The sequence below is a fragment of the Pagrus major genome, chromosome 17 (genome assembly GCF_040436345.1).
Source record: "Pagrus major chromosome 17, Pma_NU_1.0".
Lineage (NCBI taxonomy): Eukaryota > Metazoa > Chordata > Actinopteri > Spariformes > Sparidae > Pagrus > Pagrus major.
This window is the reverse complement of record NC_133231.1, coordinates 29,925,593-29,952,425: the sequence shown is the minus strand read 5'-3', so window position 1 is coordinate 29,952,425 and position 26,833 is coordinate 29,925,593. Positions and strand designations below refer to the sequence as shown.

The window sequence follows — 26,833 nt, the reverse complement described above, 5'->3', positions numbered from 1 at the left end:
AAATTAGAAAATTTTAAATCAAGTCTAAACCATAACCAACAACTGGATTGGTGCTCAGTAGAGTGCATACCTCCGCCAAGGCCCAGCCACTTAAATACAGCTGGTATCGTTCATTAAGATTTATGCATTACTCCCTGAGAAATTAACGAAAATGTCCCAAATCACACAATGTTACGACGTTAAAGAAAGTGAGGAAAACATTCCAGCATCCGTCCCCTTTGTCTGGATCTGCACCAGAACTTAATGAGGTCTATTCTGGGCCGAGACACGTCCTCCGTCCACATTTGGTGGAAATCTGTTGGGTAGTTTTTGTGTAATCGTGCTGACAAACCAACAAAATCATCATCAAATTAATGCAGCAGTTCAGATCGTCGGACTCTTTGCGGTTCAGTTTCGTGCAAACAGAAAAGTTCTTCTCGTCAGACTCAACACGCTCCTCCGTCACATAAAGTCCACAACATTTTAGCATTATGTTCCCATAAATCTGCAGTCTGGAGTCGACATTAAAGTCACAGTCTCATCTGTGACAGATGAGGCGGGTTGCATGACAGTGTGTGTGTGTGTGTGTGTGTGTGTGTCTAGCCTCTTTAAAGTGAAGCTCGTCAGAAGCTCAGACGGGGAGGAAAAGCGAGTCTTCAAAGAAATAATTAGGACCCACCCAGCAGCTTTTAACTGAGCGCTGATCTGTGCTGCTGCACGCTGGAAACACACACACACACTCACACACACACACAAGCCAGGCATGGCCCAGGTGTGTGTGTGTGTGTGTGTGTGAGTGTGTGTGTGTCAAAAGACAGTGAGGAAAACAGTCAAAAGGGAAATGTTTCAGTGTCGTAGAGAGAATTGTCGAGTGTTGAAAACCAGATTGTGTGTTTTTGTCAAAAAGAGAAAATTAGGTTTTTTCCACCAAAGAGAGGGAGTGTGTGTGTGTGCGTGTGTGTGTGTGTGTGTGTGTGTGTGACAGAGATCATCAAACTTGGATGAAATTGTGTTTATATCAGAGTTAAAGATCGTCTCAGAGTGTGTGTGAGGTTACATGTCGGTAATATTAACCACTAGATGGCAACAAAGAGAGAGAGAGAGGGGGGTGACCTGGTCTGACCGCACACACACACACACACAAACACACACACACAGTATTTTAATGACCTCACACACTGTCCAGTGACACACACACACACACACACACACACACACACACACACACACACACACACACACACACACTCAGGGCAGCTGACGGGTGAGCAGGGCAGTCGGTGGCCTGTAGACGTCTGTACAGGTGTTTTTGGGAATCAAACCTGCAGACAAACGGGTGCTGAGGATCTGAAGGAGGACAAAATGTGTAAATATGCAGAGAAACACTGTCAAAGTAAGAGAGAGAGTAAACTTTATCAAGTATAAAATGAGGATGAGGTGTGTGTTCAATGGTTTGGTTTTGTCATTATCTACTCAAAAACATTACTTATGGAAGTCAGGTGAAGAACAGCTCCATACGATTTGTGACAATGATGTGAAAAGACATTATTTAAATGATCATGCGGTTTGTCAGCTGACAACAGGGGAGATGATGTCTTTTTAGATCAGTTTGGGATCTCTGGGCTTCCTGAGACTTGATTACGCTGTTACTCCAGGATAAGTTGTTAGCAGTTTTTATTTCTGCAAACCACAGAAACGTCCATATGTGCGTGTCATAGGTTACGTAGCATATTGACATTCGTACAAAACTTGTCATGAACCCCAGTACACGTCTATGACCTGACCTTCATATCGGCAGGTGGTGGAGAGGGAGGCGGCAGTTCAAGTCTGCGTGACAGTACCGGATATTTCTGAGGAGGAACCACGCCATTTTGACGTTTCTAAGTGTGACCTGACTGGAACGTTTTAAGAAGGCTTCGGGACAAAAGTGACGTAGAAAAAGAACATAAGTTTTTCTTATCTGTGTCTGACTTTGCCCAAAAGAGCAAATGTCAAGAAGTTAAGAAGAGAAAACAAACGGCTGCTTTTAAAGGAAGATGTTTGTAGGACGTGGGACGTGTCTCTTCCTCACCGTGATGGATGGAGCTGCTGCAGGACTGACCCGGAGTGAACGATGTTCTCGGAGGTGGTCAGATCGTCTCTGCGTCCTCCTGCCTTCAGTCTGGCTGCAGACGGGAGGGCGGGGGCCCCGGTGGGCCTGAGGTTAAAGCCTTCTGCAGCCGACAGGTCTGGCTCTGAGAGGCTCTGAGGGGGAGGAGGTTAGACCCAGCTGTCTGAGTCGGGACAGACCAACAACTAACGGCCCATTTCCACCACAACAACCTCTCAGGAACCGTACCTGTCCTTCACCTGGAGATCCCGGGCCCTCGCAGCTGTCGGACAGCTTGAAGTCCTGAAACAGACGGGACCAGCGGCACAAAGGGTGGAACTTCACAATAAAAGCACTAATTGAGACATGTAATTGTTTGCATTTTTACATCCTTGTAAGAACATAAAGTGCAGATAGTTTAGAAGTTTATGGAGCTTTTTTACGAACGTTTTCACAACAAACGAACACCCTGGAAACACGGGAGGAAAACAGCTGAGGCGCTGTGTATATTTCAGGATGTAAAGACGAGTTTTCCATGTCGGAGAAGCATTTTGTTAGAGAGCAGCAGAGTTCGTGTGGGAGGTCTGGGATGCATCACGCTCCATACTCTACTGGTTTTACAAGCTTCTTATGGGGAAGTCGGGCTAAGAGTTAATCTCCTGGCGGTGTTCTGCTGTTGTCGGACAGGAGCCACATCTCTGCAGAAGGTCCGATTTCGAGGAAGGAAGAAAGGAATACTTCTCCTGCAGGTAACAAAGAGCCCAGAGGTCATGAAACTCACTCAGCACATAATTGTAAACTGTTAAACTTAGCCAGTCTGAGAGTTTTCAGCTTCTTACCTGCTGCTCTGAACCAGAACCAGAACATTAACACGCCAGACATCCTCCTCCCACAGCCAGAAACACAACAGGCATGTTCGGTGTGGCAGAGAAAAGATGCTTTTAATCAAACATGAGCTCATCTGCTTCAGTGTGGACCGTGACGTTTACCTGTTCATGCTGAAGTGTCGGTCGAGTGAATAAAGTCTCATCTTATAACTGATTTCAACTGGAAATGCTTAAACGCTGCTGTAACTGGGCCTTGGAAGACCATGTAAAGATAAAGATGCATTTGCTGGACGGCACACGATGAAAACTGATTTTTCCCTGAGTGCCGGTGAGTCCAAAAACAGCATACATGACCACTGGACCGTACCAGTAACAGGTGTACCGGACCTTTGTTGTCATCAGGTTAACATTGTGAATCTGTCACAGTCTGGTTAAAGAGGTCTAGGTTTAGAAAGAGATCATAGTTTGGGCTAAAATAAGAACATTAGTTAGATAACGCATAACACAAAAAGGAGCAGTTCACCTAAAAATTCAAATCCAGTCATCATCTCCTCCCTCCATGTTGATGTAAAGTCAGGTGAAGTCTCGTAGTCCACAAAACATTTCTGGAGCTTCACAGTAAAACAGAGTTGCAGCATTCTGCTAAACAACTGAAGCAGCTGGAGACTTGATTTAAAACGTAATAAACAACAGAAAAAATACATAACATGGCTCCGTACAGCTCACCCGGTCTTATTCAAGTCTCTGGAAGCCACGCGATCCCAAACTGACTTGTAAAGACGTCATTTACATCCCTTTCAAAGCTGAAATCTTCACTGTAGCTGCAAAGCTAAAAGCGTTAGCACACACCCTGATAGGACGTGGGTGCTCGAGCACGGTCGCGAGTCGAGGGTGTAAATAACGTCTTTTCAAATTGTGTTTTTCCGTTTTAAATCAAGTCTCCAGCTGCTTCAGTTGTGTGGCAGAATGCTTCAAATCTGTTTTACTGTGAAGCTCCAGAAATGTTTTGTGGACTACGAGACTTCACCTGACTAGATTTTCATTACTGGGAGAACTGTTCTCCATCTCGAGGTTTCCATTGAAAGCTCTTATGAAATGAATTTTCTCCTGTAAATCCGTCTGTGTTGGATACTTTACTGTCTTTGACACTGGACCCAATCAGGGCATGGCAAATATATTGATTTTAGATAAAAATGTACTTAATAATCTACGTAATAATGATTTTTTTTGTGAGAAATGTTTCCATTAATGAGTAAAATAATAACCTGTAACATCCCTCCTACAACAGAAACATAATGTTTGGATATGAATGTTCCTGCTGGAGCAGAAAATATGATCTAAGAATCTATTTTCTGTCTTTTCCACGTAGAAGAGACAAAATGCTGTAACTTCACTTTGGGGAAGCAGAAAAACGTGACACAGCTCATGTTGCCAAAGAAACCAAATATAATTTCTGGTAATTTTCCCCAGGGATCTATTGTTCACACAAAAAAGAAATCCGAGCCACTTAAGTTCCCCCGTGGCGGAGGTGAAACGCTGCTGACGCTTCAAAATCTGCAGCGAGAGTAAAATGATGCGGCAATTATCTAATCCAGTTTGTTTACGCCTTAAACCCCAGAGAGACTGAAATAAGCTCCGAAATAAAACCCACACTGAGCCGGCTGAATCCAAACTCCACTTTTATTACACTCCGTCCAAACGGCTGCGGCCCGCTTACACTTTGATTGTTGGAGTATTGTTGTTTGATGTTTTTAACGGTTGGGTGTGTGCAGCCATGTTCGGTGGTTCCTCACATCAGAGCTGGTTTACTGGACCGAGGCGAGAATGAGGGAAGAAGTCACAGAAGAGGAAAAAAAGCAAAATCTGGAGAAGTGTTTAGAGTCGCAAATACACAAACGCACAAAACCAGGGAGAAAGGAGGGAGAAATGGATGAGAGAAAGAAAGAAAAGAAACAGCAGGACGGAGGAGAAATAAGCCCTGATGTGCTCTGGATGTGGCTGCGCTGCGGTTCAAATGTCCACTGGCAGAAAGAGGCAGAGCATCCTGAAGAAGTCAGACACTTTTCTTCTTTTGTTTCCATTTTAAAAGCATCTTATATAAGCTTTATTTCATCATGAGGGACCTGACAGCAGCAGAGGAAAATGGTACACAAAAGGAAACACAAGTAAAAACAGTCAGACATCTTTAAAAAGTGCAAAATTAACAGTTTAAATTCAGTTTTTCTTTTTTGGATACGAGGGCTCCCGGCGCTTGACCAACACCCTCCAACAACCACGGAAACACGACTGGACGAACGCCACATGTGGCCTTGTTTGCTTCGTAATTTCAAACCAGACTAACATGTCGGTTTGTTTGGAAACTTTCTCTTATATTATTAACTCGCCCAAATGTGTTTCTAAAGACACTTTAAACGGGAAATAAGCCGAGCAGTTGCAGAATCTGTCTTCATTTGAACTCGTTAACGGTTAGTTTTGTGGGTTTTCAGGAGTTTCCAGAAGCGGCGAGTCACACTGGACGGCCAACCTCCAAAGCATCAGTGGACGAGCCGATGAGTTCAGAATGAGACTCAAAAATCAACATTTTTACAAATTAGACATTTAAAATATGAAAGAAAACAACAAAGAGAGGCGGATCATTTCGTGAGGGTTGATAGTGGTTGAACTGAATTATGGTACAACGAGACAAGAGAGTATAAACTAAGATGGAACGAGTGACGGAGAAGAAAGAAAGCAAGAGACAAAAGAAGAAAGAAAAGATTTAAAGGCTAAAAAAGGAGGAGAAAGAGCACAATGTGACCGAAGAGATGGAGAGAAAAGTAGATTTGTGTTGGAGAGAGGTGTCAAAAAGTGAAACGGTGATTGATGTGAAATTTCAAAATATGGAGATGAAAGGAAAGATAACACTGAGGGGGATAAATACCTGAGGAGAGAGACATAAAAACAGAGGAAAGGTTTGATGTAATGGGGACGGGGATAAAAACAGATACGAGCTGAGGGAGTGAAACCAAAATATCTGAGTGATTGAGAAAGACAAACAGAGACACTGAGAGTGTTTTTGTGGAGTGTAACTGTATCTGCGGAGCTGCTTCGTGTACACACACCGAGAGCGGCTGCCAAATTAAACAGCGGCAGTTCGGCTTTAGCGCCGTTACCCAATCTGCAGCTGACCGCCCGACCGAGCCGCCCGCGCCCCAAAGAAAAGAAAAAGGGAAAAAAAACAAAAACAATCACTTCAAAAGCCGTCAGACTGAGTGCTGTTCATCAACTCGACAGGTGTTCGGCTCATTCCTACACTTGATGTGCAACTCTGAGGAGAAATGGAAGAATTGTGCAGCGTTTGAGACGTTGAATCATGCTGCAACTCGAGGGTTTTTATGCAAACATACGCAACAATAATGGCTGAAGGGCGACACACGTCTGATTTTCAGACATATTTCACATCATCAGATCTTCAGAAAAGCAGCAGTTTTATCACAAACGCTCCCCGAATCAGCACTTATCGTCTACTATGGTCTAAATGGTGTGTCAGGTGTGTACGCTACAGCTGCAACGATGAGACGACTGAAAGACACCTGTCAATTATTTTGATAATCGATTCATCGTTTCACTTTTTTCAAGCAGAAATGTCAAACCTCTGCCTGTCCCAGCTTCTTAATGTGAGGATTTCTTCATCACAAACTCTGAGCCTGGTGTCTCAATCAAAAACATGACCAAAACAGCCTTTTTTGAACCTGAAAGCAACATAATGTAGGAATACGTTTGTGTGATTTGGCGCCCCCAGCCTTTTGTAAGTGCAACACAACCGTCGTAAATACAAATCCCAGGTTTCTGTAACAATTTGTCAGATGTAATGTAATGTTACATACCGAATGCAAGCAAAACTCGGCAACTTGAACCTGAGACAATAACGCCTGTAACGTGCCACCAGCTTCACCTCTGTTGAAATAGGCTGACTTGAGTTGACAATTTTGTTTACAGCCAAACATCCAACAAGACATATAACTATAAGCAAGCTAATATCACTTCCTTCTGTCTGTCTGCAGCCTTTTATTATTTAGCGAAGCTGTCGCCGACGACTAAAAGCTAGATTGAGGTTTACTCTCGTCTCTTGCCTTTCACTCGGCCGCCATCTGTTTGTCTCTTTCTTTTCCTCCGTTAAAGGGCTTTTCGCTCTCTTCACCTCGGTCATGATGGAGGCTGCTGAGCCCGGTTGCACTGACCGCTGACCCAGCTCTGCTTCTCGTGCTCATTCAGGCTCTGGACCTCCGTCTCCCGGCGGTCCAAAGCTCCTCTGATAACAGTGTCAACACCAAAACTCCCAGAAAACATTTTCTATGTAAAATATGATCCACTTTGACCAAAATCACTAATAGCTGTGTGCGACATGGTGACACACTGTGATGCTACCCTCTCACCAGTTACATAGCGCAGTGGAAGGAGCTAAAACTGATGGTTGATGTCTTCTGGTAAAAATCAGCCAATTCGTTCCTGTTGTTGTTTGAATAATCATCAAACCAGCGAACCAAACAACTATTACAATAAACAAAACGACAATAAATCACTAAATGACACCATTGATTACTTACAGTAGATTACTTTTATTACTAAATATTTCATAAATAAGGTTTATTTCATTCTCCGTGGTTGGGGATCTTCTTCCGGCGTCTCCGTCTGGAATGAACTGTGTCTATAAAAGCAGACTCACAACAGGAGTCTGGTACATCTGAACAGCTAATACAACAGTGTAAAATCTACTCTATATTACAAACATTGAAGGTATTCTGAAACAGTAACATGTAAAGTTAGTACCCTGTGTCCAATGGGAACCTCTGTAACATCACAGACTTTTCTAACTATCCTCCCTGGCAAGGATGAGCTGATGCTTTTTCAAGTTTCTTTATAATCTGTGCTTAAATCTCCAAATATTTAAAAACTTAAAAACTCTAAAAAAATAATAAAATAAAGCCAGCGTAGATCTTTTTAAAGCCAACTTCAAAAGTCTCCCAGTGGACAGAAGGCCTGAACATACAGACATGGTGCAGACTCGAACAGAGCTGCTGGGATTGTCGTTTAGGCTGGCACAGCATCTATGGCTGAAGACTTTAAGCTTCACGTCTGGCAGAGATTCAGCTCAAAGCCCCTAAATTACTGGAGGTGGGAGTGTGTTTGGGTGAGTGTTTGTCCAAAGCCTTAAAATTTCTACAATGAAAAAGAAAAAAAACATCTCCAACATCGGAGACAGGGTCCGGTCTGTGAAACTGTCAAACGAGGACGTCATCTTTAAAGAAAACTCCTCAAATGGCTTTTATGTTTCTTTATATAATGAAGTGGATCCACACAGACTCCCAGCTCACTTTTAAATTTACTGATGTTTTTCTCACATTCTGCATATAAACTAGGCTGTAAGTCTGCGTCACAACCCTTTAAACCTGTCAACAAGATTTCTCTATAAAGACGCTTCATCAACCAATTCTCACCTCCCTCGACTGGTGTCTAACCATGCAGATAGTTTTGCATTGATCAGCTCCAGGTTTGGTGATATCTGTCTCTCAAACCTCTTTTACCCATACAGGCTAAACTCGTACTTTCACTTTTAAGCGTTACCTCAACACATTCCACCATTAAAGGACTGTAAATACAGTCTATAGATTTAGATTTAAATCAGTAAATAGCTGATTTAAGAGTCACTAGAAACCTGGCCGGACATTTGGTGCCAACGTTCAGTACTTGACAGTTTTCAATAATCGATACCTCATCAGAACGTGCATGATTCAATGAAAAATCTGCATGGCTAGACACCACTAAAGTAAGAAAACATGTTTCTTTGTTGTAATCTGAGTAAACTGATACTTTACATTATTTAGCCCCTCGTTCAATTTATCCTAAAACCTGCACTTATTTGTATTTGCTGCTGAAAGACTATCCTTCCTCTGGAACGAGTAACGCTCATCTTATGGTGACATATCGAACCGTACAGTCTGGAGCTGGTTAAGTATACGACATGGTGCCTTGTAGTGTTTGTAACATTTAGCCTCGCCTCCGTACTGTTCATAAAGATGAGCAGGAGAAGCCTCGGGTGTCGAGCTGGCCCTGCAGGCTCGTCTTCCCGGCTGATTGCCACCCTGCTTTTTCCAGAAACGCCCTGTTGGTTTCCACCGTACAAAAACAGTCTCAGGTTCGACCCCGCAGCGCCAACTATGCGTCCATCAGCAGCCGCGCGTCCTTGACTGTCACAGATTTAAAAGACGAAACTGACTGGAAGAGGTCAGAGGGGGTGCTGGTGGTGGTGCTGGTGGCGGCGGCTGTAGGATGTGGCCTTGATTTACCCGGAAGCAGCGGGGCCTTGCTGGACACTGGCGGGCGATTTATTCTTAGCGGAGAGGCGGGGGAGGCTCCGGCGAGGCCCGGTGCCACGCGAGGGGGCGAGAGGGCGGGTCCGACGTCACATCCAGGAGTGTGCGTGGGCGGGGGGGTGGTTTGGGGCCTGACTGGGATTAGGGAGAAGCAGGGCTGTGGGTTCGACTGCTGCTGAGGCTAGACGGAGAAGACGGGGGAAGAAGAGGAGGAGGAAGGAGAGAGTCAGCGAAATGTCTGAGGAGGAGGAGGAGGAGGAGGATTTCGCCTTCCTCGTCGCTCTCAGTGGGCTCAGACCTCACCACGGCTGCCCAGCGTGCACACACACACACACACACACACACACACACACACACACACACACACACACACACACACACACACACACACACACACACACTACTGGATGTGGTTCAGCAGCAGAGTGTGTGTGTGTGTGTGTGTGTGTGTGTGGACCAACTATACTAGGCGATGTAAATATGCGTCTGGGAGGAAATTGCTTTGCTACCGAGATATATGGCCTTCAATGAGTATATTTACATGTAAATATATATTTAGACTGCATATGTGGATGCATGTGTGCAGCCTGTATATGTTTACATGGATGCTGTATATACATATATGTATATTTATATGGTGTGTATACAGTGTGTGCATGATGTTTAGACATGTATCTTGTGTGTTGTTTATGTGTGTGTCTGTATGAGCTTATTGCACGTCTCCCGTCAGCCCTCTCCGGCCTCTGGCTCCTTCTTCTTCTCTTTCACTTTTACGGACGACTTCCTGGGCACTTTCTTGTCCCCTGACTCCTTGCTGGCCTCCTTCCCTTCCTTGTCTTTGTCCTTCTCCTTCTTCTCCTTCGATGACTCCTTCTTCTCCTTGGAGGAGGAGGAGGAGGATGATTCCTTCTTGGACTCCTTCTTCCCCTCCTCCTTGGGCTCTTTGCTCGATTCCTTCTTCGACTCCTTCTTCTCTTTAGATGACTCCTTCTTCTCCTTTTTCGCCTCCTTGACGGGCTCCTCTGCACCTCCTTCCTCTTTCAGGGAGGTCTCTGACGGCTCCTTGGACACGTCCTTCTTGTCTGAATGAGAAAAGAGAAAGAAGAGATCATTAATGGACAGATCACAACTCACAAACTTTCTCCTCCTCACATTTTCAAAACAGGCTCGTTACTTTAGTTTGATGCATTTGAGGTGAATTATGGATTATTGTTATTTGGCGTCATCGCACGCCGCCTTCCCAACATCACAAGACTGATGTCGACCTATCAGAGCACATCATGCACGGCAGACGCAGCGAGACGAAACAAAGACGTAAGAAGACGTAAACAGACAGAGAGGGAGGCTGGAATGGGGAGAAAAGGCGTGTTAGTGTCTCGTATCTGCAGAGAGTTTCTTATGTTCTCACTTTGTTGCTGCTCGGGACGCTTTACCAACCCAACATGTGGCTGTTTGACGTCCTGGGAATGAGACTCAACAATCAACTATCTTAGTGGTGCGTTCAGGAACAGCTGGGACAAATCCTACTGATTCTACCTTTAACTTTAACAGTCTTTGAATTATATTAATATGACGTGAGCTTCAGTTAGCTTTGACCACAAATGTCCTTCAGAGGGAGACTTGTTAATCTGATACTCTGAGTACATTTGAGAGCCTGTACTCTATTACTTTTACTGGAGTAAAGAGTCAGTACTTCTACTTTTACCAGAGTCTTTTTATACACAAGTATCTGAACTTCTACTGGAGGAACGAATGTGTGGACTTCTGCCTTCTACTTCTGGAGAAGACCGTAATGTCTGGAGATGGTAGGGATGGCGGTGGCGTGACAGCTCACGGCTGCTGACAGATATGATGTTTCAACATTTCTGAGTGTGTTTTTTGTGCCTAGACCTAATCACAGTCACAACATAAAATTGAAAATTGAGTCTCAACACGTCTCTGGCGATTGGGTTGCATTGAGACGGCTGATCCTCCTCATACACTCAGCTGTAGTTTGTCTCAACCAACAATGTAAATTTTTCAAAATTGTGTGAGGGAATAAACCTGAAAATGTCCAGTGAGGTTCATCGAAAAGACAATCGTTGCCATTAACTTGTATTTATGTTGATTTTGGCAATGACGAGACTACCGAAACGAAATTACTATTTTACATTTGTGTTGTCCGGCTTCATGTGGACGTACTTCACCCTGGTGAAAGTGTTAATTAGCCACATGTTGTCTTTACAAAGTACGACCTCAGATGGGTCGTCACATTGTGAGTCAGTTCATGAGGAGGGTGAACGAGGATTAACCGACGTTTGAACAGTCAGCTGTGTTTTGTTCTCACTGATGCAAACACACCGCGGCGCTCACAAGTCTTTAGCATCAAGACAAATTGAGTGACAACAGCACCTGTTGCATGACAAAGGACCCCCACTTAACCAAAGTACACCCCCCCACCCTGTCAAACACACACATGTACACACACACACACACACACACTCTGCAGCCCCGCCTCCTCCAGATTGGACGGGCTCTCTGATAAGATGATAACGGGACCGTTGTCTCCCAAACAATGAGACGCACTTCTTATCTCCATGAGAACGGAGAGGGTTTAGAGACTGGAGACTGCAGCCTGGTATCTCACTGTGTGTGTGTGTGTGTGTGTGTGTGTGTGTGTGTGGAGACAGTAGCTCAGCCTCTAAAAGTGTCTGCATGTGTCTATGTGTGTTGATGTATCTGTCTTTGCCTGTACGTGGAGACCACAGACTGCTCAGTAAAAGTGTGTGTGTGACTCCAGAGAGGAGCTCTAATCAGACGGCTCATCGTCTACAGACACTCGAGTGTGTGTGTGTGTGTGTGGCAGGCAGACGGGTGCCACACACTGTCCTACAGTATATAACTCACTGAAGAGGGCTGAAACTTATATTTTATGACGATGTTTGATGTGTTTGTCACTGCTGATCAAGACGGACACAATTTATTTTGAATGTTTCATTTTGTCAAGTGACCGAACAAACGCCTGGAATTGATTTTGCATCGATGATGAATCATATGACTGTTTTTAGTGAGGATATGACATACGGTCCGAGTTCAAATCAAACACATTTCAAAAGAAAAAATTGAGAGACGGGATATGATTGAATTTAGGTTAAAATTTTCGATGTTAAGATTTTTTTCAGCGCTGACAGTTCGGCCATTGTTGGACTATTGTGTCTAACTGTCACTTTCATTTTCAAATACTTTAAAAAGATAGGGGTATTTTACAACAACCACTTGACTTTATCCTGGTTATTTTCTTGCAGGTTAAAGTTCGACAAGTTCAAATAAGAAAGATCCCAGATCAAATCTAAAACCTCTTCACGAATGAAATCAATAAAGCCAACCGCTCTGATGCTGTCAGAGTAAAGTTGGTCAGTTAATCGTCTTCATCCACGCAGGATAACTATCTGGAAGTGCAGCTGCAGGCTAACGCTAAGCTAGCTGTGTCATTTTTGAATTGTTTGTAGAATCGCCAATCCTGCTTTTGATTTCGATGGTAAAAATTGAAAGCTTGTTTCGTTACTCTGGTCTGAAGTAAGCACAGTATGCAGTCTACAGGGTTCAAAGCTCGTTTAATGACCTTTGTTTCTCAGGCTGCTCACACAGGATGGAAAGTGGAAAACCCAACGTGGAGGACGATTATACACCAACTGATGAAATTTATGTTTCGAGATGTGCAGTTATTTTAGGTGTCACAGTTTAACAGACAGTTTTATAGACGCTAAGTGAGGCGGCTCATTAAACCAATTGTGTTTTCCCGCCCACAGGCACTTTGTCTTCCGACCCGCCCCCAACACACCCGACCAGGGGCAAATAACTGCAAATAACCACTTAACCTCAGTAAAGACAAGAATAAAACCAGTGCTGCTACACGCACACAAACACAACAAATGTTTCCGCTCATACAGAACAAGTGAATCCGCTCGCAAGCTCAAACACACCAACAAGTGACCACAAATTGTGTAAAAAGTTGTCGTGTAAAAAGTGCAAATTTACACACTGACATGCAGCAGCAGCTCTGTGGCCTCAGAAGTTTTACAGTCAGACATGAAAGAAACTGACTGAGGGAGCGTCTGAACTGTGTCTGTGTGTAAAACTGAAGATATGAACACGTCTGAGTCTTCATGTGTGTGTTTTTCATTATGGTGTGAGAGAGTGGGTTAATCCCGTAGCGACAGTCTAATCCGGACTGGACGCTAACTGTCTGGTCACGGCTACACACTCTCTTCACACTCAGCAGCTGAGCTAACAGATACCAGGACACTGTGTGTGTGCGTGTGTGTGTGTGTGTTTGTATGTGTGTATACACAGTCTTATGCATGCATGTGTTTTGTATTTGTTTGCTGACTTGATTGATCAATGATTCAAATCTACTTCTGACTTAATTCCCAACTTTTGGACTGATTCATTTATATTTTTAGCTTCACATGAGCTGATCCCAGCAGGGACTGTGAGCTCTTACATGTATATTGATATACACAGGTTGATATCGGCCTGTTAACTGAATCAAAAAAATAAAAAATCAGCCTGATTGTCTGAACTGATTGATAGATAGTTTGATAGATATGTTATTTATTGTTTTATTCATCAGTAATAGACCCTGAAGTGAGATTGTTCTGTCAACATTTCTGTCAAGAATTTTAATATTAGTAGCAAATGGCAGATTCAAGAGCCTTTGATGCAGAAAAATGAAAATAAAATCATTATTACCTCTGAAAACCCCAAAATAAAAGCAGTAGAGGGCTGGTTGTACTGGGAGAAGTGCTGCACATAGCTGCTGATTTATTTTTAGTATTTTTTCTCTTATTAAAGAGGTCATGAAAGAAGGAAACTCAGAGTAAGTGGACTGAACGTCAGTGTGAGTTCACTGTGAAACTGATCCTGGTTAATGGTGAGGTCAGTCTGCAGGTCAGGAGTCAAAGGTCTGCAGTCGACACCTCTGTGGCTTGTTTTCACAGCACAAATACAACATAATGATGAACATACTCTGTCACACAGTGGGCTCACAGGATTGGTGCCTCTCTCTGAGCCATTATTATATCTTTATTTTGTAAATTAGTAAATAAGATCAACTGTGTAAGATGGTAGAAGAAGTGGAGTGTCTGGTTATCTGCCACGTTGAACAGGTTAACTTCTCATTAGTTTTCTTTGTCCAGCTTTTGAAATATCAATTTGTTTTTCAATGACGTGTCCAATGTTTTAATGATGTAACGTCACACTGGTCTTTCTGGGATTAGGAATCTCCAAACCAGGAGATATTTATGTTTTTTTACAGGTCTATTTTTGTAAAAATAAAATAAATGTAAAAAGAAATACAGTTTTGTGTCTCACTTAATCAGTTAGGCTCTCGTAAATAGTTGAAAAAATGTAAAATAATCATAGTAATTAATTTACTATAGGAAGGAAACAGTGAGACAGTGAGATGTAAAACATAAAGAACAATTAACATTTGTTTATGTAGCTCTGAATCCCAAGTTGGTCACATTGACACAGTCGATCCTCAAACCCTCGATTCAAACATATTTCACTGGAGAAAATATTGAAATTGTTGTTTTCTGTTTTTTTGTGCTTGTATTGTAGTTTAGTGGTGCTGAATGGACAGCTCCTGTAAAGTCGAATTCACATGCATCTTCTAATTTGCTGTAATATTTACAGACAGTGTTGTTGGAGCGGTTTTCATTGTAAGATCTGTTCCTCAAACGTTGATTATAGACGAGTCGTGCTCCTCCTGGCGCTGTCTGTCTCTCTGTGATGGTTGAACGGCCTTCGTGGTAATTGGTGCATCCGTTAAATGAGCTCTGATTTCACTGACGTCAGTGCTTCTGTAGTCAGAGGTTGAGTTTCTTGGAGTGGTCGGTCTTTTACTAAGATGTTGATGAAAAGGAAAGCAGGGGTGAATTTGAGGTCTGGTGGGAACGATACAGGACGTTCTCATGTAGATTCTGAGTAGCAGAACGCTCCTATAAAAACACGATCGTCAGATTTGTGAAAACTTTCCCTCCACTTGTATGTCAAGACCACTTTCCAGCTCCCAGGGAAGCTATCATCCCCTCCTAGGTTTAACTCAGCAGGAAATAAAAGAGTGTGTGAGAGCCGGGTCCTCGAGGGAGCGGTAGCAAGGGGTCGATAAACATTGACGTTGTAAGACAAGATGGCAGCTTCCCTCCTGTATGGAAATCCAGAGGGGTCAGGTCACATCTTGTCAGTCTGCTACTTCAACAAACTAACAAAGTGGAAGGCTGTAGACTAAACAGAGCAGAGGGCCGGTTGCGCCACGTCGCTCAGAGCGGTCCGGGAGTGAAGTGACGTTAAACCCTTTTCACGCGGGACCCGGAGCTACCTGGAAACGTCTGGTGGTTTTCGTCAGGATTACTTGCAGTCGGCAGCCGTTTCTCCTCCCATGTGAATCTGCTCCAGCCACGTCTGGATGGGATCAGTTTGACAGGAAAAACGTGGGTAATGCAGTTCCTGACGTTGCACATCATTGACTTCAGCGAACGGTCCTCGAGGGAACAAATCTATTATAATATTGTTGCCCCAAATTACTGAGGAGGTGTTTCATTTTCAGGAACAACTTTTCAGCGAGGGGGAAAAAAAATTTCGGCAAATCAGCCCATTCATGCAGAGGCTGGCGGGTCTAATGACATGATTGCCCTTGTGTGGTTTGTTAGTTGGTTCTTTGTGACTAAGGCATTTGGTCGTACGTCTCCTCCAGCTTTTAGTTCGGGTTTCCATGTTTCCATATTCATTTTAAGAACATTTCAAATTGAACAGAAATGGTTTATTAGTCCATTGTGGAATCCTCACCTCAACTGTATGATATATAATTTTTCTTCGGTCATGGAATCATATTTTGTGTATATATTTTACTCAGGTTTTGGGTTTGTGGTCGCCCGTTCAAATCCCCTGGTAATCTGCGGACGGGAAAAGTGAATGAGTAACACTCTGTGAACACCCAGCTGCTCTGGGGGAAGCTGCTCGGTCGCTCCAGCAGAAGGCTGTGGGTGTACTGGGGCAGCTCCCAGTGTCAATGTGTGGCTGGAAAACAGAACGAAGCTGAGCTGAACTTTCTCTGATTGATCTGTTTTTGTTTTGTTTCTGTTTACATAAGACTCATTTGCAAAAGCAAGTAGTCTTTGACGGAAATGCCATACTGATGAAATTAAGTTTTATATAAAAAAAAAAGTCTTTCAGTAACCGGCAGGCCAATGGAGAGTCGGGTGAAGTTTCGTAGATGATAATTCGACATTTCTGGAGGTTCACAGCAAAACACTGTTGCAGCATTCTCCTATTAATAGAGACTAATAAAGTCTCTGGAAGCACCGAGATCCCAAACTGATGTGAAAACACTTTATTTACACCCTTGATGGTCGGTTAAGCTCACGCACCCGCTTCAGACGTGGTGCATGCTACAGTTTTAAGCTCAGCAGCTACAGTGAGGATTCTGGCTTAAAAAAGGGGTTTAAATAACGTCTTCTCAAATCAACTTGGGCTATCAGGGCTTCTGGACACTCTGATGAATTACGCTGGATGAGCTGTGTGGTACTATTTCAGGGTTTATTAGCCACTTCAGTTGTTTAGGAGAAAGCTGCAACAATGTTCTGCTGTGAAGCTCCAGAAATGTTTTGTGGACTACGAAATTTCACCTGACTTTAGATAATGACTGAATTTCAATTTTTGGTTTTCCTTTAACATAACAAGGGAGGCCAGGAAGGAGTTTTCTTGTAGGAGAATCAAGTCAGATGGGCAGATGTGTCTACGGGTACAACTCGTTACTCCAATCTGGATATACAGTATTTACACACACAGTAATTGCAGCATATTTCATGTAAACAAGCGGCTCTTTTAAAGGCTGATATAATAATGAGAGTTTGGAGCAGGAAAAAGCCAATAGCTGATTAATTGGCCGATATTATCAGGGGTTAATCAGATGCACATGGCAACCAAATGATCATTTCTGGCCACCACACTCCTATCAACGCCGATTAATCTGCGAAACCTCCACCATATAGTATAGTATCATCTCAGGACCAACATCGTCCTGCATCACACTCAGCCTTCAGTCTATCAGAGCTCTTCATCTCCCACTGGAGTTTAGAGGGCAACACTTGTTTGTTCCTCGTGGAACAAAAACAAAAACCACAGCAACAAAAGTCAGCGTGTCGATTAGATAAGAGGAGCGACGCTATCTGCGCCGCGTTCAAAGCCCACACGTTCTGCCTGGATTCTTGTGTTAGCGGCGGATCGCGGCGCTGCATTCATCTGCAGGCAGCCGTAGTCAAAATAGAGGCGGCCGCACAGATCGCCCGCATCCTGACCAATCAGCATGCAGGAGGGCTTCAGCTGAGCCTGCTGGTTTGCAGAATCCACTCTGGAGAGTGTGTGTGTGTGTGTGTGTGTGTGTGTGTGTGTGTGTGAGAGAGAGAAGGAGAATCTGCCAAAGACTGACTGATTGGATCTGTGGTGTAGTGTGTGTCTTTGAGTGTGTATTTGTGAGTATGTATGCCTTTTGAGTTCATACGTGCCTCTGTGTGTGTGTGAGAGTGTGTGCATGTATGTGTGTGTGTGTTCATGCGGTCCAGACAAGGCAGTCGGACAGGACACAACAGTATTATGTGAAGTCTAAAAACAAAGCTGTGTGGTCGACAGCGTGGGAAATGACAGTGTGTGTGTGTGTGTGTGTTGTTCCTCTCCCAGTCACACACACAATCATACACACAAACACACACACACAAACAACAGACAAAAAAGGCTCAAAAGTTGTTGTTTTTTTAAATGTCATAATATTTTAAAAATATCTATAACAAAGAAGAGACTCGAGTTCATTACTCATCTCATAAAACCAAACAGTAAACACTCTTACATAACGGACTGACTACACTTTTTAATGGGACACTCTTGTACAGGTTTTCAGTGACTCTTCCCCTGAAGTCACATGTTACAGTGCATCTCAGCACACTAAAAGCTTAATGGTATCATGCAATGAATGTGTATGAATTTAAAATATATTATCCTCGCCCACTTATTTATGAAGATTTTCCTTTTGACTTCTGTTTTTGGTGAGAGCACATCCACTTCCAGGCAGTGTGACACATAAATACTGTTGTCAGAGGCTTCATTCTGTCATTTAAACATTTTAAAACCTGCTCCCAACAACGCTCATTCCTATGGGATCACAGCAGCTGATGGACTGCATCCAATTTTATTCAACTTCAGCCCACAATTTCCCATCGTGACCAAGAGCGAGCCGTCTGCTATGAGCTACTGAAGCTTATTGTCTGTTTGTCACCATCCACTTTTAACTAACCTCCTTCTGAAAGTATCAACTGCCTCACAAAAGAGACAAGACAGTTACGAGACAGAAGTTGATGGTACAAATACGTCCTTTAATTTAAACGTGTTCAATTATAGTCCCATTAGTGACTGAGCTAAGCTAATGAGCTAATAACTTAGCTATCTGACCGTCAGTAAACATACAGAGAGACTGGAAAATAGAGGGAATCATCAGGAGACTATTTGTAGACTTCTAGAATAAAAAAATATTTTGCAAAGATGGTTTTTCTTTTACACTTCATCATTGTCACAGTTCACAACCTACACATGATTGATATCTGATGATGCTACATAATTGTATTGGGATTGTGTGTTTGCGTGTGTGAGTATATACATATGTATGCGTGTGTGTTCGTACGAGAAAGAAGGAGAGAGAGAGAGAGAGAGGGAGAAATTGAAACTGGCCGGACAGCCAGTATTTAATACTATTCTTGGTGTGGAATGTGCTGCTGAAGCACAACAGGCCTGTCCATCGCTGTGTGTGTGTGTGTGTGTGTGTGGAGACCACGAACACTCCGCTATGATTGAGCCTTGTGCGACACCACCCATGGAGCACTGCACACACACACACACACACACACACACACACACACACACACACACACACACACACACACACACACACACAAAAACTGTCTTTGTGGGAAAAACAGATATTTATGTGCAGATGGGCACTGAGGCACGTACACACTAACACACACTGGTTATTATTGCAGTCTCACAGTGATGATGGGGAATATCTTCACCGACCGTGGAGACGTTTCTCTTACAGAGAGGAGAAGAAGAAAGGAGGTATTGGAGGTTTGGAGACCATTTTACAAACTCTGGATCCAGAACCAAAAGCTTTACTGACCCTTAAGTTTAGTACAATTATAAATAACCAGATGAAAAGACTCGGTTAATCATCTGTAACCACATGTTGTTGTCTGAGAGGGATGAAACACTTTGTAGTTTACAGCGGCCGTCTAGTCAACGTTTATTATCTGTAGCTACAACCTGAAATGAGATGTGAAGTGGTGATTAATGCATCTGACACACTGAGATAACACTCTATGCAACGATACTCATCGTTGCAGAAGTTACATGTGCTGAAGTCAGTGATGATGTAGATTTTAATATAACTGCTACAAGGTTCATGTAGCACAACAACTCATTGTCATTCTGTATTTTTACGATGTGGCGCTGTCTACTCGATGTTGTGTGTATTTATTGTACTGTGTAATGTCAGTAAAGACTCGCAAATTAGCCTCACTTAGCCTAGCTAGCTAGCATTACATTAAAAGACAGGACAGACAGCAGCAAAGACAAAGTAAAGACAGCCTAACTCGAGTTGATGACAAGCTGTTGCGGTGCTGTACAACAAGTGCAATTAAAGCTTTCCAACGAAGCCACTGATGGGCAGACATCGACCCTGAATGTCTGAAATTCAGGTAAAAATATCTGCAAAACCTCCTCCCAACGCTACATGCACGCCTACTTTATGCAGATATTTGTATATGAAAAGTTAAACTCTCTTATGACTACTTTTTGTATGTGCAAACACCGTCTACACTTTTCAGGAGAGACTGTTTTGTGTGCTGTCCCCTTTTGATTGATTATCACATGTTGCCTCTCTCTGATGGCTTTTCTCTCGCCATCCAGTCTGAGCATTCAGAACATCAACAAACATTTTTCCTTCAGATATGGTCGGAAGGAAATGTTCTTCTAAAGAAATGTGTTTGTTTTAAGTCTCACCGCCATTACTCACGGCGACATTTGTCATTTCCACGAGCAAAAGCAACATCAAAACGTGTTTTTTATAGGACGCGCTTTGTCAGAAACAGAGAATTTAATGTGTTGTGTTGATGTGTTAGCTTTGGAGATGAATGAATCCAGGTATTCAAATTGAAATCTGGTATCTGAGCGTGAAACTAGAGAGGAGAAGACGAGGGGAGGTGAAGGCAAATGTGGATAATGGAAAGGGGGCGAGGACAAAACCAGAGATTCATGCAGATACAGTATGAATTAAGTAAGATACAGAGAGAAAGATGGTAATTCTCACATTTAAACTAAGACAATAAAAAAGAGAGAAAAGCAAGAAGATATAAAGAGAGAGGGAGAGAGAGAGAGAGAGGCTGACTGGGACCACTGCTCGCTCTCTCTCTCTCTGGGTGTGGTATAGTGGGTGGGTTAATTCCCGCGGTCGGCCAAGATATTTTCTCCCTGCTCAGCTACGCCCTGCTACTAACCAACACACACACACACACACACACACACACACACACACACACACACACACACACACACACACACGGATAATGTACAGAAAAATATACAGTGGCCGCTCCGAAGAACCAACATTTTGGCCTGATACAAAAGGACATGAAGGGTTCCAGGTCTGGTGGTGACATAAAATCTCTCCATCTCTCTCTCTCTCTCTCTCTCTCTCACACACACACACACACACACACACACTCATACAAACACACACACACTGACACAAACATGCACAAATACACACGTACACGCCTCCGTCAACTTCCTCGGCGCTCTCTGCACTCTGCCTAAATACAGCCGGCCACATCAGAGAGGACGTTTACAACACTGGGTGAGCTACACACACACACACACACACACACACACACACACACACACACACACACACACACACACACACACACACACACACACACACACACACACGAAGCAGCTCGACAAAGATTATTTTGCCTGGTTTTACAGAAATCCCTCTGCATCACACACCCTCCAAATATGCCCAGTATGCTTTTGTTAAAAATATAACCTGTGTGTGTGAAGACGGCTGGATTTTCAGTCTGGTTCAGCCACAAATGGTCTGCTAGCATCACTCTCACACATACACACATACACGTACACACACACACACACACACGTGTTCACACTGTGAACACAGAGGGAGGATGAAACATGAGCTCCCTCGCTGCCCAGAAAAAATATGATGTGGTCGGAGAAACGGTCCGTTCTGTATCCAGGAGCTCACAGGTTTGAGTTTTTAAATAGCTGATGTGTGTGTTAACAGTCAGTCATTCTTTCTGCTGACGTGCCCTCGAGCAGGACGGTGTACAGTGCACAAGCTGCTCGCTCGCTCATCTTACTGAATGAATGGTTCATGCAGTAACCACAGTGGAGCATATGTACTTATTTATTCACTCCATTGTCTATTGTGAGTTTTAACCTTTGTACTCCTTATATGAGGTTCAACTGTATCTTTATCAGCACCCATGTGTCTCTAAATGAAGACTACATCTCCCTCAGGCCTTGCAGTCCTTTCCTAAAGAGATTAAACATGTTGCTAAGTGATATGTTCCATGAAACTTGAATCCTTATTGGAATATGCAGCATCTTCAAGACTTTTATCCACTTGCACAGTCAGACAAAAGCTGACATTGAGGGATAATATTGTTTAGTAAGACTGGGTCTTACGTTCCCTGTAGGTTAGCACTTGACATGGGTTTGTCCTGATGTTGGGCTGAAAGTTGACCGACCACCCGCGGATTCTATCTGTGACCAGTCGTCAGCTGTGTACCTTGACATCTTTGGGGTTTTCGGCCTTTCATTTGCAGTTTACCCTCCGCTGAGGCAGGTTGACCACACCTGGGTGTGTGTCCTAGCCAACTGCGAGCCTCTCTTGGTGGTCAGCTCTCGGCCCAGGTGGGGCCCTTTTCCTTTTGAGCCACAACGAGTGACTGCTGTAGGTGAGTACAAGTCCAGTGGGCCTGCCCTCTGCCTCACAGCTCCCTCTGGACTTTTGCTTTTCAGTCTGGCCTGGGTTGATAAGCATGTTTCAGTCCATGGATATGTTCAGGCCTGATTTTGGACACAAGGAGTTTTCTTTTCTCTTCATCTTGGAGGAAAGGTGTTAGATGTCAGAGGGTTGAACTGGCATTCAGAACCAAATCATTTGTTGTTCTTTTGATACTCAAGTTATGCTGCCAATTATGGGAGTAGAGATAAAATCTCACATGTTCTGCCTGAGATCAGAGCTGGTGAACAATGCTCATGTAAACAGATGCTTTCTTTGTTTCTGGTAACAAAAGCAGGTAAGCAAACATGATCTGTTACTAACCCTCGCCAAGTCGTTTTTCTGAGCCCAGCGTTGTCGAGACATAAAATTGAAAATCAAACCTAATGAAACGTAAATCTGCAAAATATCTGTGGTTTGCAAAAACATTTATTGCCAAACTGACTGACAGTAAATATCATATTTCTTATTATAACATGCAAAGCATCTCACAGCTTGTGTGAGTAACAGAGTGGCAGCTGATTTTTATCTCCTGCTGTTGATTTTCCTGGTCTGTGACGCAGAAAAAATATAATCACTTTCTCTGTTCTCTGTAATTTAACCCTCCTGTTTGTAAAATCGAACCCTGACTGGAGTCGATCTTGCAGCTCATCCTATCGTTCCCCCTCTAACTCTCTCCTGGACGACAGCATCAGTGAAACTCCCAACATGTAAAAAGTGAATGAAAGGAGCAGAACCAGCCGGGCTGTGACCTTGGCTGTACGTGAAGGCAATTAAAAAAATATTTGCCGATATTTTAAGACCTTTTCATATTTTTCGGGGAGCTGGGTGTTTTCCTTGTCACTCAGGCAGAGCGGAGGGAGGAAGGGGCAACACCCAGGCTGGCAAGCCACAGACAGAGCACCCTGCTGGGGGAAACCCTGCACACACACACACACCCCCTCCCTGACCTCCAAAACCAAGCAGCAAGACCCCTGAGAAGCTGAGGGACACCACAGTGTGCGCACACGTGTACTTTACAACATGTACACAAAACCACTCAAGTATCTACAAATTAAACACTACAGGACCCTCTCACACACACACGCACACACACACACACTCACAGATCTAGTAGGTAAACTGTGAGAGTCGAACACGCTGCCAACTTGTGTGGTCGTATTTTCAGTGAGAACACCTTGATATGTGACTTTGGAAACAGCAGCTGACAAAATAATCTCACCACAAGGTCAATTTAGAAGCTGTTCTGGAGCTTTCCATCATGTCACACGATCTTCATCAGCACGTGGAGATGCTGCCGTCGTGTTCGAGGTCAAGAATGAACTTTGAGTCTCAGGTTTTTAAGCCGAAAAGGACAAAAAGTCCTTAAAGTGCTCATAGAAGAATGTAAATTTCAACATCTGCTGATAAATATCATGTGATTCGATCGAAAAATGCTCCAGAACGGCTCGTAATAGAACGAGAGATGACATATTTGTTGTCAATTAAACAGATGTTTGCTGAACATTGTTGATACCAGTGTTGATACAATACTTAATATATGAGTTTTGGTGCAGATACAAAAACAATACCTTGTTTTGAGGATTATAAAAATGTTTTTGGAGAAAACATTTATTTTTCATTTAACAAAAGAGCTCAAGGATCTCTGAAGTTCAGGTTCCACCATGGTCAGTTTTTTGTTGAATCTGGAAATTTTTTATGAGATAATCAGTCGATACCTTGAACAAATAATGTTGCATCCTGTCACTTAACTGGAACTAGCATTTTCCATGCTAACAAGAAGCTAATCATTGTTTTTAGAGCGATTGGTGCGGTGTATCATTCATTCACAAAGATCTAGGTTGGCGACTCTATCCAGTGAATACTACTAACACTATTATTATTGCTTAGCCCACTTTGCGAGCATTTCTAAAGCCTTGAAAGGAGTGTGTCGGTTATTATGATGCTAACAACAACAATATTCTGCAAACAAGCAACGATTCTGGTCTTTATTCCTTCTTTCAGTCCTTCACTTCCATCCTCCTCACCTCCTTCCCGTCTCTTCCAGTATTCCCTCGTTGGTGTGTCTTCTCGTCAGCCTCTTGTCTCTAGCCTTTCTTTCTTCACTTCCTTCCTTCCCTTCCTCCCCACCCTCGCCCTGACACCTGTTCAGCTTCCTTCCAGACTCTGTAACAGCCCTGGCTCTGTGTTTGTGTGTGAGTTAGCTGTGGTCAGCCATCATTCCTTCTCCTCCTCCTCCTCCTCCTCTTCACCACCTCTGCCAAAGATACATTTCACCTCACCACATCTCCGACGGAAAAGAAAAAAGCGAGCGGTCGGAGAGGAAACCATGAAGGAATATTTCTGAACCCCCCCTCGGTAAAAACAAAAGAGACTTTATACTTCTGGAGGTGGGAGTCCATACATCCTCCATTCTCCTCCACCACCATCCATGTCTGAAACAAAAAAGCTGTCCTTTGACACGAGCACACTGTCGAGCCACGACGACCACCATGTTGAAAATCAGTTACTTTTTGAGGGTTCCAGCTTCTCAAATGTGAAGATCTGCTGCTGTCTTTATCTTATATCGTTGGAAAGTAAATCTATTTTAACTTTTGGACTGTTGAAGCAATCTTAACTCCGACACAGGCAGTAACAAGTCAGTAACTTCCTGTAAATCACTTCTTAATTTGAAGTCAATTTTTTCTTTAAGTCTCTCAATTCTTTTGTTCTTCTCACTGTTGTTTATCTTTTTATCTGTTTGTAACTCGTCTTATGTGTTGTCTTCTCATCATCCTTTAATCGCCTCTTCTTTTTTCAATTTGGGATGAGACAACTAAAGATTTGATCCCAGATTGTGATAAAAACACTCACATTAAATTAGTCTCCTGACAAAATGTAAGGTTAAAGTGAATCCAGTACGTTTTCGTGCAAATTTAGATTTTATATGATTATCGGGATAATATTGTGTATTGCAATTTTTATTGGAAAGGAAAATCTTGACATTAAATTTTCATATAGTCCCATGCCTGATTACAACCCATGGAAATATTCAATCAGTGGTCATTTATTATTGGAAACTCTTATTATTCTCTTGATTTATTGAGGGAACATTTCACACCTTTGCACTTCATTTGACCTCTTGTGAACTGACTTAAAGACTCTCATGCTAGAATTAACGGGAAGTTTAAAGAGTTAACACCCCACATTCAATTTCCATATTATTAACAGCAAAACAAACAGCTCTTTCCTGGAAACTTTGGGAGATCATTTGTCAGTAATTTGTTTCCAAACTCACCCACTGTTTGTATTTTCAGCGCAGGTGTTCTTCACAGACATCAGAAAAAATAATAAATTAGTTCTGGAGGAGAAACTTTGCAAATGAGCTCAGCCTCAAAATATGACACACGTGATAGATATCTGTGTTTCCCCATTGTTTTCCTTTTTAATCTCATATTTTCACGTCTGAGGAGCCTAATAAAACATAACAAATGTTCCCTGCAAATGACAGCCTGACAGTGTAAACCGCATAATGTTTGTGCAAAGTGTTCAGTGATCCCTCACGGTGTGTTTGTGTGCATCTGTGGGTGGTATTAAGGTTGCCAGGTTTATGTCTGACAGATTTACCTATCATCGGTTAACCGCACACACACATACACACACGTAGACAAACACACCGCAAACACACTTTATTCCGCTGAATTAACTGGCGGAAAAGAAGTCGTGCCTGGAAACACATGGAGCTCTTTCACAAACACACCAAATTAATTCCACAAACAGCCTTCAAGTGATGCCTAATATACTTTGGGAATTACTCAGTTATTTTAATGACATGTTGGCTTTAACACGCACGCACACGCGCAACCTGGAAGGAATAAATCCCCTCGTCAACGTGACTCATTAATGAAAGTCGGTGAGGCGAATCAATTTCTCACTCTCCTTCTTTCCGTCATCAACGAGGAAATAACTCGACAAAATGAAAAGAGGAAGAGTCAGAAGGTCACGTTTTAAATCCGACGAGTCCTCGTTCTTGTCAAATTAGAAGGTCTAGACTGTGATGGCGTTCCTGTTGCCATGGAGACGCAGACACGCACGTACGCATGCACCGAGGTAGTAAACATCCTGCACTGTATAATCAAACAGCAACTTAACTCCCTCTTTACTTTCACGCTTCATTTTCAGCTTCCTCCTCCTCCCTCTGTCCTCTCTCTCTCTCTGCCCTCCCACTATCAGGCTCGCTCGCCCACACCAGTAAACTCTCAGCTGTACGTAAATTGTTGCTGCAGTCCTGTAATCACAGCTCAGAGCAGTCGACAACATGGCCACCGCTGTAAGCCTGAGCCAGACTGTAAACACAAGCAGGGACACAAGAAAAGCACTGATCACAAAAACACAAATCACTTTTTTTTATTAATTGACTCCCAGTTGCACCAACATCACCACCGTGAGAGAAGAAGAAGGTCAGAGGTCACAGATATATTCACAAGACCTC

General features: G+C 43.1%; 1 protein-coding gene across 1 annotated transcript in view; it reads right to left on the bottom strand.

Annotated features, from left to right (window-relative positions):
- Window positions 1-9,776: 9,776 nt before the first annotated feature.
- The window catches only part of bbs9 (Bardet-Biedl syndrome 9), a 165,215-nt gene continuing 148,158 nt past the window's right edge, over window positions 9,777-26,833 (bottom strand). The window contains exon 22 of the mRNA XM_073485538.1: window positions 9,777-10,330. Coding sequence (XP_073341639.1) covers window positions 9,975-10,330 — 356 coding nt within the window. The 3' untranslated portion in view covers window positions 9,777-9,974. The remainder of the gene's footprint in view (window positions 10,331-26,833) is intronic.